Genomic DNA, 24,982 nt, shown 5'->3' on the forward strand with positions numbered 1-24,982 from the left:
CACTTGCATGGTACTGTTGCTATGTGTCCATAATCTTCGTGATCATGATATTTATGTTAACGCCGCTGTACGAAGTGGTGTGAGATTGGATGGTCGATGTGGTTTTTAAGAAGTGTGTGAGCGCCCCTGGTGTACGGACCAGGTCTGACAGACCCATTATACTTACAGACTGTACTTTTGACTTGGCTGTGGTCGGTCAACCATTGTCAAGTCCCGCCTTCAAGCCACACAACCGAGACATGTGGGGGTAATACATGACAACAGCCAACTAACCTACTAGGAATGTTTTTGTATTATTATTATTATATGAAATGAAATATGTTTATGAAAATGCAGTATGTTCTGCCATATTTTGATGATATATATGTTTTCCCAGATTTGACAAAACAATTACTGAATATGTTCTGTATGGTATATGTATAACACGGAATACTTATGTTGTCACACACTGGTATTAGTTTATTTCCTTTACTGAGAGGTGTCTCGCCCCAAAATTTTATAAACTTTTCAGTAGCCCCTGATAGGAGAGTAGGTAAAGCTCCGCTGATCTAGTACAATAGATCTGCCCTTCCAAAAGGGTAAGTACTTTGATAGGGTCAGATGTATTTTGTGGAAATGGCCCTAAGACATCTTTTTGGGTTAAGTGTTGTGTATATATGTATACAGGGATTGTAGTCATTCTGCTCTGGTATTGTGATGTATGGTATAATGAGATGTATATGATTGTATGTTTCCTGTTACTTAGGCTTCCGTTTTGTGTTCTGATGTATTCTTGGTACCCACGGGTCCAGGTGGACTGTGATCTACTGAGTTGGGATTTCTGATATTGATTTTATTATTAAAAAAATGTGGAAATTAAGTAGGTTGCCACACCAGCGACACTGAAGTTGCCAACCTGTGCCTAATGGCACATAGTGACCACGAGGTGTGCTTGAGATCGTCCTCTAGTAAGGACAAGTGGTACATGGATAGCAATTGCTCAAGACATATAACTGGAGATAAGACCAAGTTCACTTCCATTGCACCCCAAAGACGGAGGATTCGTGACCTTCGAAGATATTGCAAAGGGCAAAATCATTGGCATTGGTGAAGTTGGTAAGGAACCCTCTTTGGTTATTGATAATGTGTTACTTGTTGATGGATTGAAGCATAATTTGTTAATTACTAGTCAACTTTGCAATAAAGGTTATAGGGTATCCTTTGAACATGAAAAATGCATTGTAGAGAATAAATATGAAAACAAAATTATGTTTACAGCTGATTGACATGAAAATTTTTATACCTTTAACTTTGATAACCTTGCTTCTCAACGTGTAACATGTTTTACTACAATAAATGAAGCTAGTTGGCTTGGGCACAAAAGGTTAGGGCATGCTAGTATGAATTTACTGTCAAAGCTAGTAAAAAAGGAAATAGTTAAAGGCTTACCAAAGACATAGTTTGTAAAAGATAAAATTTGTGATGCATGTCAATTAGGTAAGCAAACTAAATCTAGCTTTAAGAAAAAGAAAGTCATTTCCACTACCAGATCGTTTCAAATGTTACATCTAGATTTATTTGGTCCTAATTAGATTCAGAGTTTAGGAGGAAATCATATGTCTTTGTAATTGTTGATAACTATTCTAGATTCACATGGGTATTATTCCTAACACATAAAGATGAAGCATGTGAAAATCTTGCTAGTTTATTTAGAAAAATCCAAATGATAAAGGGTATAAAATCTCATATATCAGGAGTGATAGAGGAGGAGAATTTAAAAATAAAGATATGGAGGAATTTTGTGACTATCATAGTATATCTCATAATTTCTCTACACCTACAACTCCACAACAGAATGGTATAATTGAGAGAAAGAATATGTCTCTACAAGAAATGGGTAGAACAATGCTCAATGAACATAAATTACCTAAATACTTCTAGGCTGAAGTTTTAAGCACTGCATGTTATGTTATGAATAGAGTCTTGATCAAGCCCACTCTCAAAAAAACCCCCTACGAATTGTGGAATGGTCATAGACCTAATATTTCCTACTTTTATGTTTTTGGCTGTAAATATTTTGTTATAAGGGATAATGAGAACCTAGGAAAATTTGATTCGAAATCTGATGAGGGTATATTTTTAGGTTATGCATTAGATAGTAAAGCCTACGGGGTATATAATAAGAGAACATTGATTGCAATAGAGTCCATCCATGCAGTGTTTGATGAGTCTAATCCTTTTTTTAGGAAGACCGATGAGGATGATATTGAAATAACTAAGGGATTGGAGAAGATATTATTGTAAATAACACTGAAAAAAGCATAAAAATTAGTGAAACACCTGCTCAAGATAATCAAGAATGAGGTACACGAACTACTTAGAGAGTGGAAATTTGCAAAAAATCATCCCATAGATCAAATCTTAGGTGAACCCTCACGTGGAGTTGGCACTCGTTCTTCCCTAAGAAATATTGTTAGCTACTTTGCATTTTTATCTTAGGAGGGACCTAAGAATATTAATGAGGCCATAGAAGACGAATCATGGGTATTGTCCATGCAGGAAGAGCTTAATCAATTTGAGAGGAATAAAGTCTGGTCCTTGGTTCCTAGATCTCATGATCACACTATTACTGGAACCAAATGGGTATATAGGAACAAAAAGGATGAAATGGAATAGTGATTAGAAACAAAGTTAGGCTAGTCGCCCAGGGGTATAACTAGGAGGAAAGCATAGATTTTGAGGAAACATATGCTCCTGTGGTTAGGATGGAACCCATTCGTATGTTTCTTGCATATGCTACTTTTAAAGACTTTAAATTATATCAAATGGATGTTAAAAGCACATTTTTAAATGGCTATATTAATGAAAAAGTCTATGTTGAACAACCTTCGGGTTTTGAGAATCACAAATATCCTAATCATGTTTATAGATTATCAATAGTCTTGTATGGATTGAAACAAGCTCCTAGAGCTTGGTATGAGAGGGTTAGTGGTTTTCTGCTAGATAATGGATTCACTAGAGGAAAGATTGACACAAAACTCTTCATAAAATCTAAAAATGATAACATGCTCCTAGTTTAGATATATGTAGATGATATTATTTTTGGAGCTACAAACTAAGAGTTGTGCAATGAGTTTGCCAAATGCATGCAAAACAAATTTGAAATAAGCATGATGGGTGAACTTAATTTCTTCTTAGGACTTCAAATAAAACAAGCAAAATAGGGAACATTTATAAACCAATCAAAATATGTGAGAGACCTGCTTAAAAAGTTCAATGGAAGACAGTAAAATACTAGGAACACCTATGAACTATTCCACTAAATTAGATAAAGATGAGCAAGGAATACCGGTGGATGTTAAGCTCTACCGTGGGATGATTGGTAGCTTGTTATACCTGGCTGCTAGTAGGCCTGATATAATGTTTAGTGTTTGTATGTGTGCTAGATTTCAAGCTGCACCTAAAGAGTCTCATCTATTAGCAATCAAGAGGACACTTAGATACCTTATTGGGACTATTGAGTTAGGATTGTGGTATCCTAAGCATTCCTCTTTTGAGATTGTTAGCTATTCTGATGTATACTTTGTCGGTAGTAAAGTGGATAGAAAAAGCACTAGCAGCACTTGTCATTATTTAGGACAATCTCTAGTTTTTTGGTTCTCTAAGAAATAGAATTCAGTTGCATTGTCCACAGCCGAGGTTGAATATATTGTGGCTGGAAGTTGTTGTGCTCAATCACTTTATATGAAGCAACAACTCATGGACTATGGATTGCACTATGACACGATTCCCATAAGATGTGATAATAGTAGTGCAATTAATATCTCAAAGAACCCCATATCACATTCACGAACTAAATACTTAGAAATTAGACATCATTTCATTTGTGACCATGTGCAAAGGATGGATGTAGTACTTGAGTTTGTGTGCACCAATGAACAATAGTTTGTCATTCTCACAAAACCTCTTCAGGAAGACTGATTCATTGAAATTAGACAAGAATTAGGCCTAATGCACAGTAGAGAAGTTGCTTAGAAATATGATGGATATGCATAAACTTAGGGGGGGCAACTTAATTTAAAATCACTACGGCTCTAAAATTCTTATTATTTTGTACTTAATGTATTGAAATGCATGCTCAAACTATTTTATAGATATTGGATAAATATTAATAATTGCATGATTTGCCTTGGATTATACTGAATTGAATGCTTTGCATGCTTGTATGGAACACCTTCTTCATGGTTGATGCAGTAATGAGAATTGTATGTTGGTAGTCACTCTAGGTTGTTGCATGTTTGATTTAAATTATATGTAATATTGCAAATTGCTTACTGCAAACAATCAGGTGCTTAATGAACATATTTGTTTTGGAAAATGCTCTATTTACAGACGACATGCTTCCAAAATTTCGTAAAACTTTTCCCAAAATAAAATCACATTCTAAAAATGACTAAGACTTAATAAATGATTCTTACCTTAGCCCTTTTGCTAATGCCAAAAGGGGGAGAAGTATGGCAAAACCTGGAGAAGTATAGAAAAACTGGGAAAATGTTCTTTTAGAGGAATCTAGCTTAGCATGATTTTTATTCTTCCATGTATATGATTGGTGTTTGAGCTTCAATGTCAAACTTGAATACAATATTGTTTAAGATGACCTCTATTATATGCTTTGACTATGCTAGAAGTTTTTTTGTTAACATTTATGCATATTCTTGGGGGGAGCCCTTTTAGGCTATACCCACTTTTGCTTGTGTATTTGTCATCATCAAAAAGGGGGAGAATGTTGACTCTATGATTTCTAATCCCGTTTTAATAATGAAAAATCACTTTATATCTTACCTATGCACTGAACATTTGAACAGGATTACTCTTAGCAAGCACTGATGGTAAGGATACGATGGAAGCCCTGAAGGAAATCAAAACTTATACACTTGGCATTTGAAGAGAAAAAGGAAATGAAGACCAAATGTGTCAATTGTAATTGCATTATACTTTCTGGTCTGTAATAATTATATGGTTTGTAAATAATGCATTGCATGCATGATAAGAATTAATGCTCAAAAGCCATAGACTGCTTTAGGATCCACAACCCTTTAATTCAAATGGTATAACCTATTCACACAGGGTTGAAAAGGATTAAGGACATAATGGGGCAATAATCTTTAGTTTTAAAGAGCCTCAGTCGACTGAACCTTAGGTGTTCAAAACACCTCAGTCGACCGACCACACCGTAAGCCTAATGTCAAAGTTTGACCAAGCCTCAGTCGACCAACCTATTTTTTAACGTAGTATCTACAATCGACCGTCCTCTATAAATTGGACTTTTCCACCTTCCTAAGTCAACCGGCCAATCAGTTCAAAAAATGTCACAACCAACTGAACCACATAAGTAGTCGACCAACCTCTCGCGTGGGTTGACAGAACCTACAAAGGGTTCAGTGTCACCTTTTGTCAGTTGAACGAATCGTTCCTTAGCCAATCGAGCTTAGCTTGAAAATTCAAATCTTTCGCCTAGTGAATCCCTTGGTCGACGGAACCTCTCGAGTTGCTGAGTTTTTACCGCGCTAATTGGGATTAATTTTTACTTAAACAATAAAGTTCCCTTCGTGTCCCCAACGGTCAAAATTTTTGGGAATTCTATATATATCCCTTCATTACTCCAGATTAGCAATTAATTAACAATTTGATTAGCAAAATTTTCTTTAAAATTATTTGTGCTCTCATTGCTTACTACTTCGATTTTAAAGCATATTATTTACTCTCTGTCATTCTTTCTTGCTAAAATCTTTTTAAGAAGAGAGTACTAGTTATATACTCCTCATTTGCAAATCAATTGCAAGTTAAAGGGAGTTTGATTTTCATTTTTGTGTGCATTCTCATACATCATTTCTAAGCTTATACTCTCACATATCCATACTTATTTGACTTTTTGAGAGTTAGCTTGGTGATTTTTCCCATATTATTTCTGATTGATAAACATTGTTAGGGAATATCCTTCTAGCTTGTGAGTCTTTTTGCACCCTCATTGCAAGACTCAGAAGCCAACCTTGTGTGTATTGCTAAAAATCATTTGTTAGGCAAATATCTAATATCTCCTATACGTTGCTTTAAAATATTTTTGGAAATATTATTTCAAGCATTTGATCTTTGAAGAAGTTCTTAACATATATTTTTGCTTAACTCAAAGATCATTATCCCCTACACATTGCTTTGAGAGATATATTCACACAAACTCTATTGAGCATAAATATTTATCATACTAAAGTGTGTTGGGTTATATAGTGGTACATATCTACTTAGCTTAGAAGCATTTCTATTGTACACAAAAATCTTTATTTGATTGACTGTATTCCAAGCATGGCCTGAGGAGGTGGTGATCTAACCTATAAGGATCAATTGTATAGGTTGGACTCAACCCTGTGACTGTGAGATGGGGTTTCCCTCGCCCAATAAGGAGAGAGTATTGTAACAGGCGTCGCTCCACCCATTAGGTGAGCCTTAGTGGAATCCTCTTACTTGTAAACTTGAGGCGGGAACGTAGGCACTGTTGTCGAACCTCGATAACATATATATCGAGTGTCATTGCTCCTTTATTTTCTTTACACTCTTGTGCTTTCTTGCATATCTGTATTTGCTGGAATTGTTGCACTGACATTTAGATACTTATTTGTGATTGTTGAGAAATATTAGAACTGCTTTATCTGCCTAGCTCATCTAAACATATTTGTATCAGTTGAATTGGAACTGTTTAGTAAAGACCTTAGGTTGTGATATACTGCTACTGGTTTAAATTGACTTGGATTTTTTTAAATATCCAACTCACCCCCACTCTTGGGATTACACCAATATCATCAGTTTAGTGAAATCCTTGAGGGTTTGCCCAAAGCGAGGACGTAGGCGAGTATAGTTGAACCTCGTTAAAAATCTCGGTGTCAATATATATATATATATATATATCTCTCTCTCTCTCTCTCTCTCTCTCTCTCTCTCTCGCTCTCTCTCCTCTCTCTCTCTCTCTTATTTTATTTAAATTTCTATACGTGTATGATTGCTTATATTGTTATGATTGTCTTTACATACATGCCATACATTTTAATTGGGATATTGTTTAGGTGAATCATTTATATAATCCGCAAAAGTTTTTATAATTGCAAATCACCCCCCCCCTCTTTTGGGATTACACCATTCCCCTCCAAATTTTTTTTCTATATATGGAATTCTCATAAAGCCTTATACTATAATCAAATTAAATGGAGTGTTAATTGGACAAAAATATATTTAAATTCTAGAACATATTATCTATTAAAAAGTTATTTAATTAGTTAGTGCCATTTTAATGATTCAAATAGCCGAAACAACACCAATGGTACCCATACTTCTGTACAAAGCTAAATCATAATAATTACTTAGTATTTCTAATTTTGTATTTATTAAATATAAACATATCATCAGTATATAAACAAATCAATAGATCTTCATCATTAAATTTTTTTTTTTTGGGTTAATTGGAAGTCCACAATATTCAATTTGAATTTACACAACAGACATTAGATTTATACACCGTTGATCCATTAAAAATAATAAAGCTTTGTCAAATTTTCTATACCTTTCTTTTTCATTTTTGTTTTAAATCGACTAAAACCCTATTAATTTACATACCTTTCCCATTGTCTATAGGTGTTTCTATAGAAATCAAATGCTTTGTTTTCTATATAATTATCTTCTTTTAAAATAGCATGTGAGATTTTTCAGTCGAACAAACCGATTATGTTATTTGAACTTTAGAATTTTATTAAAATGTTCAATGATAGTTGGTAGTTTTGGACAAGAAAAACGAACATCGTAGTGTATGGTGGTTGAGGAAGAGGACCTATGGAAGAGGAGATGGCCACCCTATTACGTGTAGAACTCAAAGAAAGAAACAGGTGCCGCCAATGTCTTTATAACCTTATAATACTATATTTTTCTTTATAGAATATAGTGGCATTCTTTGGATTTGATGACGTTAAAGTATTTTCTTTGCGTCATTGTGTGTCATTGTTACGAGAGATGAATCTAAAAAAAATTGTATATTAAAGTACAACAGAATATAAACTATTTTTAAAAATCTAAAGGATATTTTATCCAAAAAAAAGAAGAAAGAGATGTGATCACAACCATTGTTGTCGTGATAACAAAATAATCGAATCTCAATTACAAGCGATGTGGTAATTATATGCCTCAATCACTATGATATGAAAGCAACAACACAGTGGCTATTCATTTATTCATTTAGTTTTATGCTCCCCCGTCCAATTTTTGAAGAAGGGCAAAAGGATTTGAGTATTTTTGCCTCTCCATTGTCAAAAAGTGCTCCTCACTTAGTCTTCCACTTTTCTTCTGGCCCTTGGATTACGCCGCCGTTGAACTTTGTCTTTATGTACTAGCAAATGTTTCAAAAAGATCATGGATAAATGAGAGAGGCTGTTATTCAATTCCCCCAAGGAGGAAAGGAAAAAATAAGACTAGGGGTAGAAATATTATTTCGCTTGTATGAAGAATTATTTTTTGGATAAATTACAGCAAAATAATCCTTAGATTATTGTTCATATTTCATATTCAATATCAAATTCAATTTGTCCCACTATTAATCTCGAACTTTTCAAATGATTTTAATTTCATGCTAGCGCTAATCTTAATTGGGTATTTTGGATGAAACCCAAAACTAATGCACTACTAATTCCCACGCCATTGATTGAGTTTGGTTCACAAAAATAGAGTTTTTGATTTTTAATTGCTGCAGTTAAGATTTTTTTTTGGGGGGGGGGGGGGGTGGCGTCACTATAGACTGAGGAAGTCATTGCTCGTTACATTTTTAATTATGACATAATATTTTTTAAATCGGGTGAGCGTATTGACTCACTCGTTGACCAAACCAACAAAATAAGAACACCCATGCAAGAGATAGATAAGAGACTTAAAAGACTAAAATAGGAAAATGACGATGAAAAATTAGCTTGATATATTTGATAGACGTACTTAATAATTTTTTATTAATTACAATGTATAAACTAAATACTAAAGTGGTCATTAGATTACCACTTTACCTTAGAGCTTAAGGAGCACGTGAAGAGATAAACACACAACAAATTTTTAAATACCGCAAAATAAATGCGGACGATGAGACTAAGAACCCAGAACCTCCTAATAACCAATCCTGATACCATGTTAGATTACCACTTTACCTAAAAGCTTAAATTATTAGGTTCTGGGCCAACAATGTATATCAAGCTTTAACATTATCCTTTTTTTTTAAATAAAGTTTTAGTGTGCTAAAAATAAGGAATTATGAAAATCTACAATAAGGGAAGAATCAAATTTGCTCATTCTCATTCAAGGGTTAGAAAAAGCTTGTTCAAGAGTGAGTGTGCTATGACTTATTGGATGGTGCTAGCTAGGGATGCAACTGAAGGGAGGCTAAGATTTATGTTGAAGATTTGATTAAAAATATGGCAATTTAGTGGGAATTCTAGGGACCTTTGGTGCCACTGTGCAATCAGTTTGGGAAAGGAACTTAAGACAGTGTTTGAGAGCATTAAATTTAAATTTTTGTGAATTTATAATGTAAATTTTTTTTACTTAAATCCTTACAAATCTAAATCTAAAATTTAAAATTCATGTATAAATCAAGTTTGAGATCATCACTATTAATTTATTTTTATTAATAAGTATTAATTTTGCCAATCAAATGTAACGTATAATTCCATTAACTAAGTTTTAAATAAACATACGGTTGAGCTGTAAAGAAGATATAAAGCAGCCTATTAATAAAGCGTCATCTCTTAAGGAGAACTAAATCACATTTATAACGTTCAAGTTGTCTATTAAAGGAATATAAAATTATGTTCAAATTGGTTTATAAAACCCACGATTTATCTATATATATATATATATATATATATATATATGAAATTTTCGTAAATAAATTTTAAAAAAGTAGCCCTCTATTAACAAAAAATAAGAAATGAAAATTATTCCATATTATGGATCGATAAATTTTTTTTATCATTTGTTTTATTACAGTAGTATTTTTTCTTTGTTTAGTTATCTAATTCTCATACTAACACGTTTTAATTTTTATAAAAAAAAAAATAATTTTGCCAACCAAATATAACATAAAATTCTATTAACTTAGGTTTAAATAAACAAAAAAATGAGTTGTAAATAAGCTATAATGTATTTTGTTAATAAGCTTTATTTGTTAAGGACAACTAAATTTACATTAATTATGTTTATGCTTAAGCTGTTTATTAAATGAATCTAAAATTATGTTTAAATTGGTTTCTAATCGCAATATGCACCTTAAAGGGTAGATGACAATGATTTTTCTTGATCTGATAAAAATATATAAATTTTGTTTTATTAAATTTTAAAAATATTTTAAAATTTTTTTTTGGATTTAAAAAAAATTTCATAATCTTCTAATTTTAAAAAATTTCAAGAAAAATTGGTATTCTTTTCGCGGTTGACGTGAGAATAATAAGTTTTCTAAAGAAAATTATGAGTAAAATTTTTATACATTTCACAGGTTTGAACAGTAAGTACAAAAGTGGGGTCCAGCGCCAGCTGTCACCAAAAAGCACGAAAAACCAAAAATGACCCCAACCAAAAAGCGCAATGAAAATAAAGCGAATCACCCACACGCGTATTCAGAAGCGCGTGGTGTCTGCGTATTCTACCCAGCTTTTCTGCTTCGAGCGTTAAGGACGGCGACCGTCGATCCTTTTAAAAATCTCTATGCAACGGTTGAGATCGTGCGGAGAGCGGACACTCGAGACACCCCAGAAATTTTTATTTCCTTTTTTAGTCTAGGTGTTCGAGCCTCAATCCAAACCTGAGGTGCGGGCCGAGCCTCAGCTGCGGCCCAAACCTGAACTGTTACTTGAGTTCGTTGAAAACATTTGCACTGGTTCGATGGCTTTATCTTCGGCCTGGTCTGAAAATCGTTGTTTTCTCTCTCATCAGCAACTTTAGAGAGAGAAAGAGAGACAGAGAGAGAGAAAGACTCTGAGTGGAGAGGGAAAGTAGCGAGAGAGAGAGAGAGGGAGAGAGAGAGAGAGAGAGAGAGGAGAGACAGAAAAGCATTTCGCGCTGAATCGTTGCGGAGCTTGAAGACGGTTGTAGCTGAGGAAAATTTACAGTCTGATAGCTAGTAAGTTACCACTTCATAAAACCCTAGTTTTTTCTCTCAGATCACATGCATACACTCTTCTTCTCTTAAACCCTAGCTGCTATTCTGCTTGCCCGAGTATGGAAGGTGTTATGGTTAAGTCTAAGTCGTGTTTGAGCTTGCTTTGCTGCTCTTCAGCTTCGTTTGTGCTGCGACAATTAGTAATTCCCCTTTTGATTATGTTTTTTTTTTTTCGCTTAAATGGTTTTGAATTGTTCTTGTTTTGTCATTGATAGTTTGTTTTGAGGAATTGCAGTTTCGAGGGTTGTTTCTTTGATATATGCTGGGTTTTTAGGGTTTTTTTGGTGGATTATGTTGGACCGAAGTTGTCACTTTGTGCGCTTTAATTGCTGCTGTATATCTGAAGCTTTAATGTGCATTACTCAAAATTTATTGCGTTATCTAGTTCAGATGAAGGAGTGGCTTCAAAGCCGTTGCCGAAACTAGTGTTTTATTTTTTAGCCCTCTTTGCCTCCAAAAATTCCTTCTTTGCACTAAATTTTCATTTCCATTTGTCTCTACTATCAATGTGTTGTATGGCTAATTACTTGCCGAAAAATTTCATTCTTCGCAGAATCAAACAATTTTGGAAAACATACCAAAAAGGAAAGGGATGGAATTATGGAGTATTTTCTTGGTAATTAAACAGCACATACACTTGCTCTAAACTTTTATCTCTGCAATTATGGATGCAATTGGGCCACCATTGAGGAAATGTTGCTGAATCTTACATGTGATACACACTCTTTGTCGCAGGAATGAAATCCATTTGTTTGATATTTGACATGATTGTGGTGTAGTGTTAAGTATTGAAGACAGTTTGGTGCAGAGTAATTTTCGAGGGATTTAAGGACAGAAATTGGAAGTTAGATGTACAGAAGAGTGAGCGGCAGGAATATATTTAGTGAACCTTTTCCTTCAGTTGTATATAAATCCTATCATATATGCTATTAAGTTTGGTGATGATCTTGCATGTGTCAAATTAATTTTTGGAAAATGGATCTGTTGAAAAAAAAATTTCTGGCTTTATTATCTAAGCAAAGTAATGAAGCTGAAGGCACAATCTGCCATTTATTTGAGCAAGATAACTCTGCACAGGGCCAACATTGATCTAAGGCTGTACATGGGAATTGACCGGCATTCAATTGCAGCTAGTGGCTTGGAAATCATAGAAAATTGGGAACTTGGGTGCTTTCTTCTGAATAATTATGACATTCAGAAAGTACGTATTATTGACTGATTAATGGGAATATTTATTTGTAGTTGGTGGATCCTTCTTAAAAATGGTGTTGTGCCTCCATTTGCTTATCGCATTTCTAGACGAGGCATCAATGCTCTTTCCACAACATAATTCTTTACTATTCGTTTAGATCACCTTGCTTGCTTTTGGGGAACAAATATCTTATCTTTTTCAGTATTCTGCAGGTAACATGAGAGTATGGTGTTGCTTAGCAAGCGTATGACGATAAGGATGCATTGTAGCTCTTTTGGCCAATTGGCTCAGGCTGAAGGCTTTTGGAGGTCACCGCTTTCTAATAGCTGACTTGAATGGCTTCATGCATGGACACAGAGTTCCTAGACAGGAGAGAGTGGCACGCAGCTTTTTTGAGAAAGAACCAGTTCTGACTGGTATAACTTATCATTGAGAGGCTAATCTGTTCTCGAATCACCGGTAACTAATTGTTGTTGGTGGACTCCTGCTCTGGCATCAGATTGAAAGAGGTTGGATATTTGTCGAGCTCCTGCTGATTTTAACCATATTGGTGGGCTGCAGCAGCAGCTGGTAGGTTGGTGCCTTCAACCTGGCATGCCACAACCACACCTGTGGCAGCCATCTGGGTTTAATGACATGTCGTTGTTGCAGCAGCACATGATGTTCAAGCAGCTGCAAGAACTTCAGAGGCAGCAGCAACTTCAGCAGTTTAGTGATGTGAGGCAACAGAGCTCTGTGAACCAGCTCTCCACAATTACAAAGCAGGCTACAGGTGGTCAGCTCCCACCCATGATTAATGGAACACCTATCCATGATGCTTCACAGATTTTTATGAATTGGATCCCACGTGGTGCCTCTACATCTGCACAAGGAGTTCCCAATGGACTGATGTTCTCACAAGATCATGGTCAAGCTATGCGTTCACTGAATCTATCTCCCCAACAGCTTGATGTCTCCTTGTATGGTACTCCTATTGCTAGTGCGAGAGGTAATCTGAATCAATGTTCTTATCTTGAAGGGATATCTTGTGATTCAGCAAATTCATTGCCCAAGGCTAATCTCAACCAGGCACAGAAGCCTGTGATGCAGTTATCACCCTTCAGTAACTCGCTTTTGGGTGATCAATGTATCATATCTCAGGAGCAGGTTTGCGTGCCTGATGGAGCATTCACATCAAAACAAGGATTTCAGGGGAGAAATTTTTTTGGACAAGTTCCCTTTCAGGGTTTAAATAGTGCAGTTCTATCAAAAAATTTTGATCAAGGGAATACTGTACAAAAGAATGTGTCAGTCCAAGAATTTAATGGAACGCAAGGGCAAGCTGGGTTGCCAGGTCTGGTGGTTGAAAAAACGACACAGATTGGTTCTTCTCAGGTTTTGGCTACACTTGATCCAATTGAACAGAAGATTTTGTTTAGTGTGGATGATAGTGTTTGGGACGCTTCTTTTGGAAAACGCACTGACGTGGCCACAGGAAATGTTGTGAATGCATTGGAACGTCCAGATCACTTGAATGTGTTTCCTTTTATTCAAGGTGGAAGTTACAGTGCTCTCATGCAGTCTGCTGTGGCAGAAGCTTCTAGTAGTGATACTGGGTTACAGGAGGAGTGGAGTGGCTTGACTTTTCAGAATACAGAACTGTCAGCTGACAATCAACCTTCAAACTACGTTGACAGTGAGAAGCAACAACAAGGTTGGGTTGACAACAACTTGCAGAGTGTCTCCTTGTCTTCAAAACCATTCTCTGTCGCTAATGACTCCAATATGACTTCTAGCTTCCCTGGCTTTCAGCAGTCTGGTCCCCACTTTTCATCAGAACTGGGAGAGGGACTGCACCAAGACTCCTCTCATGAATCCAGTCAGCAATCTCCTAAAAATGCCAAGTGGTTAGATTCTAATCCACAGAAAAATTCACCAGTTGACAAAAGTCAGCAAGTCCAACCCCTTGTGCATTTGGAGAATGCGTGGGATGGTCATGTTTTTGAGCATTCAGAAAATAATGCTCATCAGCAGAGCATATTGTCATATAACAAAGGCGGCCTACCATGCAGTAATCCAAAAGGTAGGCCACTTGATTCCCTGACACCATGTGGAAATACTATGCTGAATACTTGTGGTAATGAGAGAACAATGGACAATTGTTGGATGAGTAATATTAGTGGATCTGTGCACAAGGAAAAGGATATTGACAGTGGTCTGGGAAAAACTAATGGTAACTGTGGGGCTGGTTTATTTCCTCATTCAATTGGCGGGTTGGAGCTAGGACAGCCTGGCTTAGATACGACTCTGACCAACAGAGAAATTTCTGAAGTGAATAACTTTGTTGATTTATCAAATTCAAACATGAATAAGGATAATCAGGAATCCAGTGAACGCATCCCAGACAATCATCAGCTTGATTACAAGAAACATGTTGATGTCTATGAGAAATGTGAGGGACCTGAGGGCATGGGAAAGGGCCAGCATCAGCTAAGTAATGATTCTCAGATATTCGATCACTCTTACAAGGGAGCAGATGAAATTTTTGAGAGGAAACATTACTGCTATCCAAAGGAGAACTCATCCAATGACAGCTATAACTCCAATTCATCGCAGCATACTGTCACTGGACGTGAAGTGAGAAACAATGCAAGGTTAAATGCAAGTGATTCTCAGCCTTTAACTCGAGGCAGTCAAAAGTCATCCAGTCAGGTTGTTCAGAAAGTTTCTACTGCTCCCAGATTTTTCTTTCATCCAGTGGGAAACTTAGGGGTGAATGTAGAACCTGCTGACAGGAAACATGTTGGTTATCCACAGGTCCTCTGCCCACAGGATTCTCATGGAATAATTCAGGAGCAAGGATATTTTGGGCAGTTCAAGTCTTCTGGTACTGTCTATGACAGCTCCATGGGCTCGGAAAAGGTGAATGATTTTTTTCATGTTCATTGAAAATTCCTTCATCGATGTATTTTCCCAAGTTCCAAGTTCTTAGTAATGTTACTGCTATTCCATTACAGGGGCATTTGCATGATTTTCAAGTTAACTTAAAAGTATCAGAAGAGAATCCGAGAGGCAATCTTGGATCCAATGCATCTGCTGCCCTTGACAGACCAGTTGGTTTTTATGGTTCTGGTGTCACTGCTCAGACAAGGTAGTTGATAATATTGGTTTTGTTCACTTCAAAGCATATGATATGATTAATTATTGCTGTGCATAGTTAAATTAGTATTTCAGTTCCCTCTTCATTTGAAATTGGGCGTGCTCTCAGTATTCTTCATTTATTAGGCATTTTTATTGGTTACATAAATATCAATACTATATACATATGTGTTGAAACTGTTAGTCTATTTTGTGTAATTTGCTTCTTCTATTATGTGTTTTGTTGTGGAAAATTTTGACTGAATTTAATAATGGCAGTCAAAATATGCTCAAGCTTCTGCACAAGGTTGACCAATCTGGGGAAGGTAGCACTGTAGCAAAATTTCAATCCCAGATGCCCAGAGAACACAGCCCCAATGCATCTGTTGCTCAATTGAATAATCATTCTTATGCTTCTCAAACCTCTGGTTCAAGATTGGCTCCTCAGTCGCAGCAGCTACTGAATTCAGACCACTTTTTCTCCTCCCAGGGTTCTCCCCAAATGGTAAGTAATCTAAACTCAAGACAGGCCAATCTTCAGCCAGTAGAAAAAAGGGTCTGTCATTGTTTAGCTCCCTCATCTTCTGTGCTATACCTGCCTCTTTTGCATGAATCATCCTAAAGGGAATGTTGGATTTATAGATCGAGTATTTCCAGACAACCAGGCATCATCAATACATGAAATTTGAATGTGCAGGAAATGTCTCGTATAGCGGTGACATCTGGTGCTCCATATTCAAGAAATCAGCTTCACCGACAACTTATTTCCAATACTTCTTTAGCAGGTCAATCTTCACGGCAAACATTGCCTGGCACAGTTAGCAGGCTTCCACCTCCTAACCTTGATCGATCTCAAGACACTGCCCTGCCTATTTGCTCACACCCATTTGGTGAACAATTCCCAGTTTTGGAGGCTGTGCCTATCACTCAACCTATTATATCAAGCATGCCTCAGCAGAGTGGGTTTTCAGTCAGACCACCTAATGAGTGGACTAATTTACCAACTCAGCAACAAGTATCTGCTGCTGAATTTCACAAGTTTCCCTCTGCCTTAATTCCCTCCTCAGGTCCATCATATACTGGTCTAGAAGCCCCATCATGGGCCCCGCATGAGTTGAGTGACCAAAATGTGCAGAATAGTGGAAATGGATCATTGGGATTTGGTGTGTATTCTATGAATTCAAAAGTTTGTGTCTCTGGAGAAGAGCAAACAGGTAAAGAAAGCTCCCAGGAGCAAACGTTGTCTGAGACACTTGACCCCACTGCTCAGATAAGTCACTTTGTTCAAGGAAAGGAATGTATGACAAAGCATCTCACAGTTGCAGATGCTGCTGCTCCTAGCTCATTGGCGAATCATTTGCACCCGCAGGACTTTGATGGAGTAGAGCATGGTGATAAACAAGACTTAGGCGTGTCAGGAAGAGATTTTACCGCCTTTGGCAGATCCCTGAGACCATCACTTGATTCCCATCAAAATTACTCCCTACTGCACCAAGTGCAGGCCATGAATAATGTGGATAGTGAGCCAAGTGGGAGGGCTTCGAAGACATGTAATGGATCTAATTCTGATCTGGATTTTCAGCTGGCAACAGTGATGGCAGGACAGCAATCCCTCTATCAACATGTTACGAGAGTTGGAAATCCCACGGATAATGAATTGAATGCTGCATCGCACCTTAACTCATTTCCCTTTAAAATGCAAAGCTTGATGACACAGGCAAGAGCAGATCAAACTGCAAAAACTTCATCTGGATCGAGTCTTCAAGGTCTACCTTCTCAAGAGACGGTCAAATTTGGGCAAAATGATTCTCAAAGTCATTCTAGTTATGCTCAATTGACATCTCGTCAAATGGAAAATTCTCATATTAGTCTACAAATGGCTCCGTCCTGGTTTAAGCAGTATGGGACCTTTAAAAATGGGGAGATGCTGCCGATGTATGATGCACGAACTGCAAGGTCTGCTGCAGAGCAGATCTCTTTTGGGAAGCATTTGGAGAATTTGCAACTACATAGGTCTATGGAGCAAGTGAATGCTGCTGATGTTTATCATCTCGGTCACGTTTGGCCGCATAAAGCTGCCAATATGGTGGAATGCGAGCACATGCCAAATTATATTTTGCCTTCGGATGTAACCAATCAGAGTTTGGCTGTTATGAGACCGAAAAAGCGTAAAACTGGAGCATCAGTGTTTCTACCATGGCACAAGGAAGTGACAAATGGTTCCCAAGCCATCCAAAATATCAGGTACCCAACTTGGAGCATTTGTTTGAACATCTTTTACATATTTTTCTTTGTTAGTGTATGTTTAGTTTTCTTTCCTTTTTCCCTATATTACCATTTTGCTTCTGTTCATGCTTGGTTGGTCAGAACATTAGTATTGAAATTTCCCGTCTTCTCAGTGACCAAGCTATGCTTTATTGCAGATATGATTCAACTCATTTTATTTCCGGTCTGCTAGAGAATATTTTTGACACTTCTTACTCCTGCATCTTCTTGCTTATATTTATCTTTCTAATGAACTCAGCAATTTGATTCCTTTCCTATACATGTTTAAAGTATTTTTATGTTGAATAAACTTGCAGCATGGCAGAACAAGATTGGGCTCAAGTCACTAATTGTCTGGTTGAGAAGGTATTCTCTAAGTTAAATGATGGCATTATGAATTAGTCTTCTCTATAACATTTTCCTAAATTTCCAAGGACTTGAAGTGGTTCTAACTGCTTTGGTTTTTAATAGCAGATGGACAATGGGCCTAACATGATTGAAGATGGGTTACCAACGGTTCGGCCAAAAAGAAGACTTAAAATGACTACACAGCTAATGCAACAACTGCTTCGGCCACCACCGGCAGCCATACTCTCAGCAGATGCCACTTCAGACCACGATTGTGTGGCATATTATGTTGCTAAATTAGCACTGGGGGATGCATGCGGCCTCAACTGCTGCATAAAAAGTGATTCAAGCAGCACCATGTAAGAGTTGCTCTACAGGACTTTAGCCGGAATACTTTTATTAAAATTTTCAACAAAAAGGGTAGTAATGGATGAGAGAACACATGAAAAAATGCCCTAATAGCATGTCCTTATTGTTATAGCTTTGGCCTAAAATAATTGAACTCTTTTATCATACATATGTCTATGCGTGCTTATGTATTTCTCTTTTTAACTTAGATTGAAATCTTTCCAGGATGACTGAGAAGGTCAAAGCTTCTGAGAGAATTGATGGTCAGTATTTCTCAAAAGTTGTGGAAGGCTTCGCTGAAAGAGCAAAGAAGCTAGAAAATGATTTATCCAGGTACAACCCAAGTTTTTTGTTATTCATGTGCCTTCTAGCAGGGAAAAAATGACAAAAAGAAGAACAACACATAAAAGCAAAACAAGAAGTGTTCTATAGCAGATAAAAATCACGAGTCTATCTATAGGATATGCAGATCCATAAACTGCATTAATATTTGCATGTGGCCATGAATTCTAATGCAACACATAAAGCAGACATGCCATGAATTGGTTGTTATGTTTCTAGAGAAAAACCTGCATTAATGCTTGCCAAATTATAAAACTTGTTTCCTATTAAAACTTTCTTTTTTTTTTTATAAAGTTTTGTTGGCCTCATTCACACCATTACAGTTTGTCTGATACTTGATTTATCTTCATATTGGCATTATTTTATACAAAATTTGTTTGCTAATAATGCAGACTGGACAAGACAGTATCAATTCTAGACATAAGGCTGGAATGTCAGGAGTTGGAGAAGTGTTCTATCATTAATCGTTTTGCCAAGTTCCATAGCCGGGTGCTAACAGATGCAAGCCAAACTTCATCGCCCTCTGGCACAACCATGACTGGAACAAAAACATTTCCTCAGAGATATGTCATTGCACATCCACTGCCGAGAAATCTACCTGAGCAGATGCATTGTGTTTCTCTTTGACCATTGATCGATTGATGCCTTCTGCAACCGCTTTTCATCTGCAGTCTGCATTCCAAATTTCCACCCACATGATCGTTTATGATCTCTTTTCAATAACCTGTATGCTGGATGCTTGATATCCGGCACAAGGAGTGGAAGGTGGGAGTGCAGAACAAACCCCACTCCAAGAAACCCATGGAGGAGGCCTTCAGATCTTTTTGAATCAAGGCCTATTGTTGTCATTTTTGAAGAAAGAAGTATATATTGATCTTTGTATATTTTCATGAAAATGAAGGAGTATCACATCAGGAATTAGTTGGTTAAAATCATCTTTATTTCAGAAAGCAAGTAGATAGGTGCATGCATGGTGGGCATGGATGGTCCCTCCAAAATTTTCTTATTAAGGTCGTCATGTTAAATAATTAGCTAAGCTTCTACAACAATAATTTATTGCCAGTAGTTGCTGATCATAGCTGTGGTTTTGTATGGTTCTGTTTTTGTTTTTGTTATTATTATTATTATTATTATTATTATTATGTTTTCAGGTTTGTATTGTTGGGAACAGCAGCAGAGGAAAACACTAACAAAGAGGATCAGAGGCAGGTGGAAGGGGGAGGGGCGGGGGCATGCATCTTGAAGAAGATAATGAAACAAAGCTGTGGTGAGTAAGAAGTTGAATAACTAGAGAAAGGTGCTTTCCTGGTGGTGGATGGGGTTTCCTGGGAGGAGTCAGGAATGAGGTTGGGGTAAGAGGGGACAAAGCAGCAATGGGTTTTTGGTGGTGTGGAATGTGTTGTCATTTTGCATATGACTTGGCATTGATTGTTAATTTTTTTTGGTGGGGGCTAGGATGACTTTTGAAAAGGGTCCTATAGATTCTGAAAAGTATTTATTATTATTATTACTATTATTAATATCAGAAGCTGCCGTGACTACAACTTTTAAAAACAAAGACATTCTCTGTTTATTCTTTGAAAAGCAGGAGGAAGGGGTTCAACCGACGACATTGATTCTGCGCCCCCACACCACACGCCCCCTGACTTCTGAAGTCATAAATATAAGAAGTGGATAAGATGCCAGAACATTAGACGATAAAGATTGCGTACCATCCCCCTTTCCCTCCATTGGCCGCTGTTAGGATTCTCTGCTTCCACCTCATGCCTACGTATTTGATACACGCCGGCCTCAGCCTGCCCCTTTCATTACCCCTCTCTCTCTCTCTCTCTCTCTCTCTCTCTCTCAAGCACCGACTTCCCATCAAAGTACGATAATCAGCATCTTCATCATCCATATATATAATTGGATACTCATTGAAAGTGATGTGAGAGATTTTAAAATATTAATATCAAGGGAGGGGCCTTTATGTATGGTGGGATAATGAATGAGTGGGGGAGCTTGGGGGAGGGGGCTGACTTCAAATGAAAGTGAAGTGGGGAGCGCATGGGCGCACGGGGGACCTTGGAAAGTCAAAAAGCATATCCGCCTCATCCCGACAATATGTATATGAATATAATGCACAATATAATGACACTCTAATGCCCGCTGTGGTCCTTGGAATATGGAGCTTAGCTTTGCTGTCTGTTACTCCTTCAGAATTTACTTTGGATCAATTTGTCCTATCAGCTCACCCATCAATGTGTGTGTTGTTGCGCGTGTGGTACACATGGTGTATGGCGAGCTGGGGGAAAAAAATATCATCTGCTCCCAATTGGGATACCCTAGTTTGCATTTGAATAAGAAATTGAAGAGGAAGGGAATAAGATTAGATTTAAATATATATATATATATATATATATATATTAATAATCTCTATTGTCAATTAAAGAAAGATTGTCATTTTTAATCATCTCTCTCTCTCTCTCTCCCCTCCTACCGTTGCCAAAATGAAGTATTTTCATTTTAAATTTAAGCATTTTTTATATTACTTTTCATAAAACTACTAAACTTAAGAATATGAACACCTTTAATAACTTTTTGTTAATTGTTTAACTTTACATTATCTCTTTAAAAATTTTAAAATTTAAAAATAAAAGACACATATGTAGCGTGTGCTTATAACTAGTACTATATTATTACAAGTGTATAAAGTCTATCACTTGTATGAAGCTACCTAAAGTTAAATCTAATGAGTAAAAATATATATATTTTTTTCTTTCTAATTTTATGAAAGTTCTAGTGTTGGAAATTGGAGTATTCTTGGGAGGAGGAAAATGAATAGCCGATATTTTTCTTGATTTTTTTTTTTTTTTAGAAAATAGGCTTATAATACTATATTATTGCAAGTGTATAAATTCTAAAACTTGTATGACACTACATAAAACAAATTTAATATACACAAATAAATATTTTTTGACTGTTTGATTTTGTAAAATATTCTAGTATATAATTGTCACACGATGGTTGCTTAGTCGATAAATTCATAATTTTCTCTAATTAGACTCGGATTTTTGAGTATTGGCCGTAATGGGCTTTTGAATTGAGATTAAAACCTTTATATTTACGTGGATAAGGGTAGAGGGACAGACTTACTAACTTGGTGGATTAGTCAAGCTTGGAAATGACGTTGGGCACCACTTCATTAATTTTTTAAATATAATTTTTCATTAAAGATGTTAATAATTTATTATAATTTTTTAAAAAGAAAATATTTAAATCATATATATATTTGTAATTATATTTTTAAATACATTTAAAAGAATAAAATTCAAATTATAGTGCATCCATCGTTATATATTTAAACTATATTAAAATATAAATTTTGGAAGAATGTTTAGAAAGTATAAATTTCATTGATGAACTAATTGAAATTGAGATGAATAAGAAGTTATTTGTAATGTACAATGATTAGTAGATTTTTTGTACAATGAAAGTTTGAGGTTGAGTCGGTTTGACTAGGATTTTAAGTTTTGGTGAGCCACGGGCATTGTAAAACACTTTAAGAAAGAAACACATGGCAAACTCTCATAATTCTATTGTGCATACTTTTTACCTAATCTCATTGGTTGAAACATTAACTTTCTTCACTCAAAAATAAAGGAAAGAAGATATTACTAGGATGATCTTTCCACTATATATTCCATCATAGATTAAGACTAGGCTTTTAAAATGTATTTGTAATGTTAATAAAATACTCATATTAATTATCAACTAAACCACTAAAATCACTAGCTAAAACATTAATCAAAACATACTAGAGACCCTAATTTAGACACTAACTTTTGAGTGTTAGCATTAGAGGTATGATCCACTTGATAAAATTAAAAATTTTCAATTGAAATTAAATATTGGTTCTCTTTGATTAGTCGAGTTCTAGAGTGTCTTGAACATTCATCGTTTTTTTTTTTAATTAAAAAAGAGAACAAAGACTAGTTTTGAAACATTAATTATATATAACGCTAGTTTTTAAAATTCAAATGTTGATTTTGAAATGCTAAGAACACCTTTTTTTGGCACTAAAAACGGCAATTAAACACCGATCTTAAGAAATTGAAGTGATGATTTAGTTCTTTTAAACGCGAGAAACATACCATAATACATGGAATAAGTACTGAATACTGAATTGGACACCGGGAAAAAATAGTAAGTACAAAATGACTTTTTGGCGGTTACACATATTTTTAAACCAGCCAACAAAAATTTTCAATATCTCATGCGCAAGTAGGCGCATTATATTTGACAAAATAAATAAAATAGAACTAATCTAAATAAATTTTAAAGCATTTTATCCGTTATAATATAATAAATCTTCCAAATATCCACCTGACCCGTGAAGGAAAAGGCTTATACAATTTAGTCCATTTACCAATCCAAGCCGAAGCCCAAGTCCAGGCCCAACTAGCAACCATGCTGGGCGCCCAAGTGCTAAGCCATGAAGCAGCCCATGCCATAGAAGGCCAGGCCCCACCCAAAGCCCGTAATTATGGTCACTTGTTCGGTCTGATCTAGGTTGCTTGGCAAATTTTGTAATTACAGTTATGAAACCTAGAAAGCAAAAAAGTTATGAAGTTGAAACCTTCAGGTCATTTAGATGAAGAATTTTGTTCAGGAAAAAGAAAAGAAAAAAAAGAAAAGTAGGAACTTATTTTTTCTTATATTTTTCTTCTATATAAAATACTATAAAAATAAAATTTTATTTTAATATGACAAGAAATATGGGAAAAACTAAATATTAATAATGTGTAAAATCAAATTTTTGTTCATAAATTTGATATATTTTTTATTTTCTTTCTCACCTTTCTTGACAATTAAACATGAAAAATGTGAATTTCTTGATATTTTTCTTTTATTTTCCTATTATTTTTCAGAATTTCAAATAGGATCTAAGGGTCCGTTTAGATTAAGATTTTTTCTTTTTCTTTTTTTGAAAAAAAGAAAGAAAGGGAAAAGGAAGAGGAAACTCATTTTTCATTATATTTTCTTACTATATTAAATATGATTAAAAATGAAAGTTTATTTTAATAATATTCGAAATAGGAAAAAATCAAATATTAATGATGAGTAGAATCAAAATTTTGTTAATAGATATATTTGATGTATTTTTTAAAATTTTTTTTACTTGATAACCAAACTCAAAAATGCAAATTTTTTAATATTTTTCTTTCCTTTCTTGAGTGTTTTCCAAGTTCCAAACATAGTCTAACTAAAAACAAATTATCAAACGTACACACCACGGTCATGATACAGCTATGCCCAACTATTTGCAAGTCAACAACAACGTACAATTGCAATATTAAATTATTAAAAATATTTTTACTTTTATAATTGATTATTAAATGCTTTATAATTTAACAAATTATAAATGTACTGATTTATATGAACTTAACGAGGGTTAAATATTTAATATATAGAGATAGTATAGGGCACCTATAAATATTTAATTCCCCTTGAAGCCTACAAAATTTGAGGCTGGGAGAGCTTGGGAGTGATTTCTTCCCAAGAATATAATTTGATCTTACAAATCACTTCTTGACACTTGAACCCACTTGGCCATCTTCTTATTCTGCCAATATTAAAATGTTCATACTAATTATCAAGTAAATCACTATATCAAAAATCAACTTTCATATTTTATAGGGACATGAATAACAAAGGAATGACTAAAGAAAAAAAAAAAAAACAGAAATTTTCATTAGCTTTACAACTATAAACTAGGGTTGTGCAATCAGCCTGTTCAAAGGTGGAAAAGGAAAAACCAAAATTTTTTCAATTCAATAGGTGGACGATTCGAACCTAATGGAAGCAATAAAAAATTGAATCAATCAAATATTGTGAGAATCGCATTGGCTGATTTACCAAACTTTGCAAAAAATTGGTCATCCCTAGAAAAATGAACTTCCTTATGCAAACCATTCAACCAAACCTTCTAAAAGCCTGCAAATTAAGTCGTACATAAGGAAGAAGAAAAGAACAAGAATAGAAAAGAACTTGAACAAGCCAACAATTGGAAGACTGAAGATGAGGAAGACCTGTCATGAACTCACAAGAAGGCTAATGGCTTGATGGGCTATCACGAGATTCATAAATCATGAACTCATGGCAAGGGTGTTGAAGCA

At 35.5% G+C, this 24,982-nt stretch overlaps 1 protein-coding gene across 10 annotated transcripts; it reads left to right on the forward strand.

The window, feature by feature from the left end:
* Positions 1–10,780: 10,780 nt before the first annotated feature.
* Positions 10,781–19,900, forward strand: LOC131161937 (uncharacterized). Of its 10 annotated transcripts, XM_058117995.1 has the most exons (12): positions 10,914–11,173; positions 11,766–11,828; positions 11,948–12,115; positions 12,290–12,413; positions 12,617–15,305; positions 15,401–15,534; positions 15,801–16,026; positions 16,219–17,765; positions 18,104–18,152; positions 18,258–18,493; positions 18,708–18,815; positions 19,217–19,900. In XM_058117995.1, the coding sequence occupies exons 5-12, from the start codon at positions 12,999–13,001 to the stop codon at positions 19,449–19,451; spliced, it is 4,842 nt and encodes a 1,613-aa protein (XP_057973978.1). In that variant the 5' UTR covers positions 10,914–11,173; positions 11,766–11,828; positions 11,948–12,115; positions 12,290–12,413; positions 12,617–12,998; the 3' UTR covers positions 19,452–19,900. The 10 variants fall into 10 exon arrangements, with proteins under 10 accessions (XP_057973960.1, XP_057974022.1, XP_057973978.1 ...); XM_058118039.1 differs by having other exon boundaries at positions 10,873–11,173; positions 11,948–12,413; positions 18,261–18,493; XM_058117985.1 differs by lacking the exons at positions 11,948–12,115; positions 12,290–12,413.
* Positions 19,901–24,982: the final 5,082 nt, after the last annotated feature.

Source organism: Malania oleifera, chromosome 1 (genome assembly GCF_029873635.1).
Source record: "Malania oleifera isolate guangnan ecotype guangnan chromosome 1, ASM2987363v1, whole genome shotgun sequence".
Taxonomy (NCBI): domain Eukaryota; kingdom Viridiplantae; phylum Streptophyta; class Magnoliopsida; order Santalales; family Ximeniaceae; genus Malania; species Malania oleifera.

Excerpts from the sequence above, each read along its gene's own strand:
- LOC131161937 (XM_058117977.1), top strand. The coding sequence starts at position 12,999 with ATGCCACAACCACACCTGTGGCAGCCATCTGGGTTTAATGACATGTCG. Across the intron at positions 18,153-18,257 it reads CTAATTGTCTGGTTGAGAAG|CAGATGGACAATGGGCCTAA; the intron begins GTATTCTCTAAG and ends GGTTTTTAATAG. Across the intron at positions 18,494-18,707 it reads AGTGATTCAAGCAGCACCAT|GATGACTGAGAAGGTCAAAG; the intron begins GTAAGAGTTGCT and ends AAATCTTTCCAG.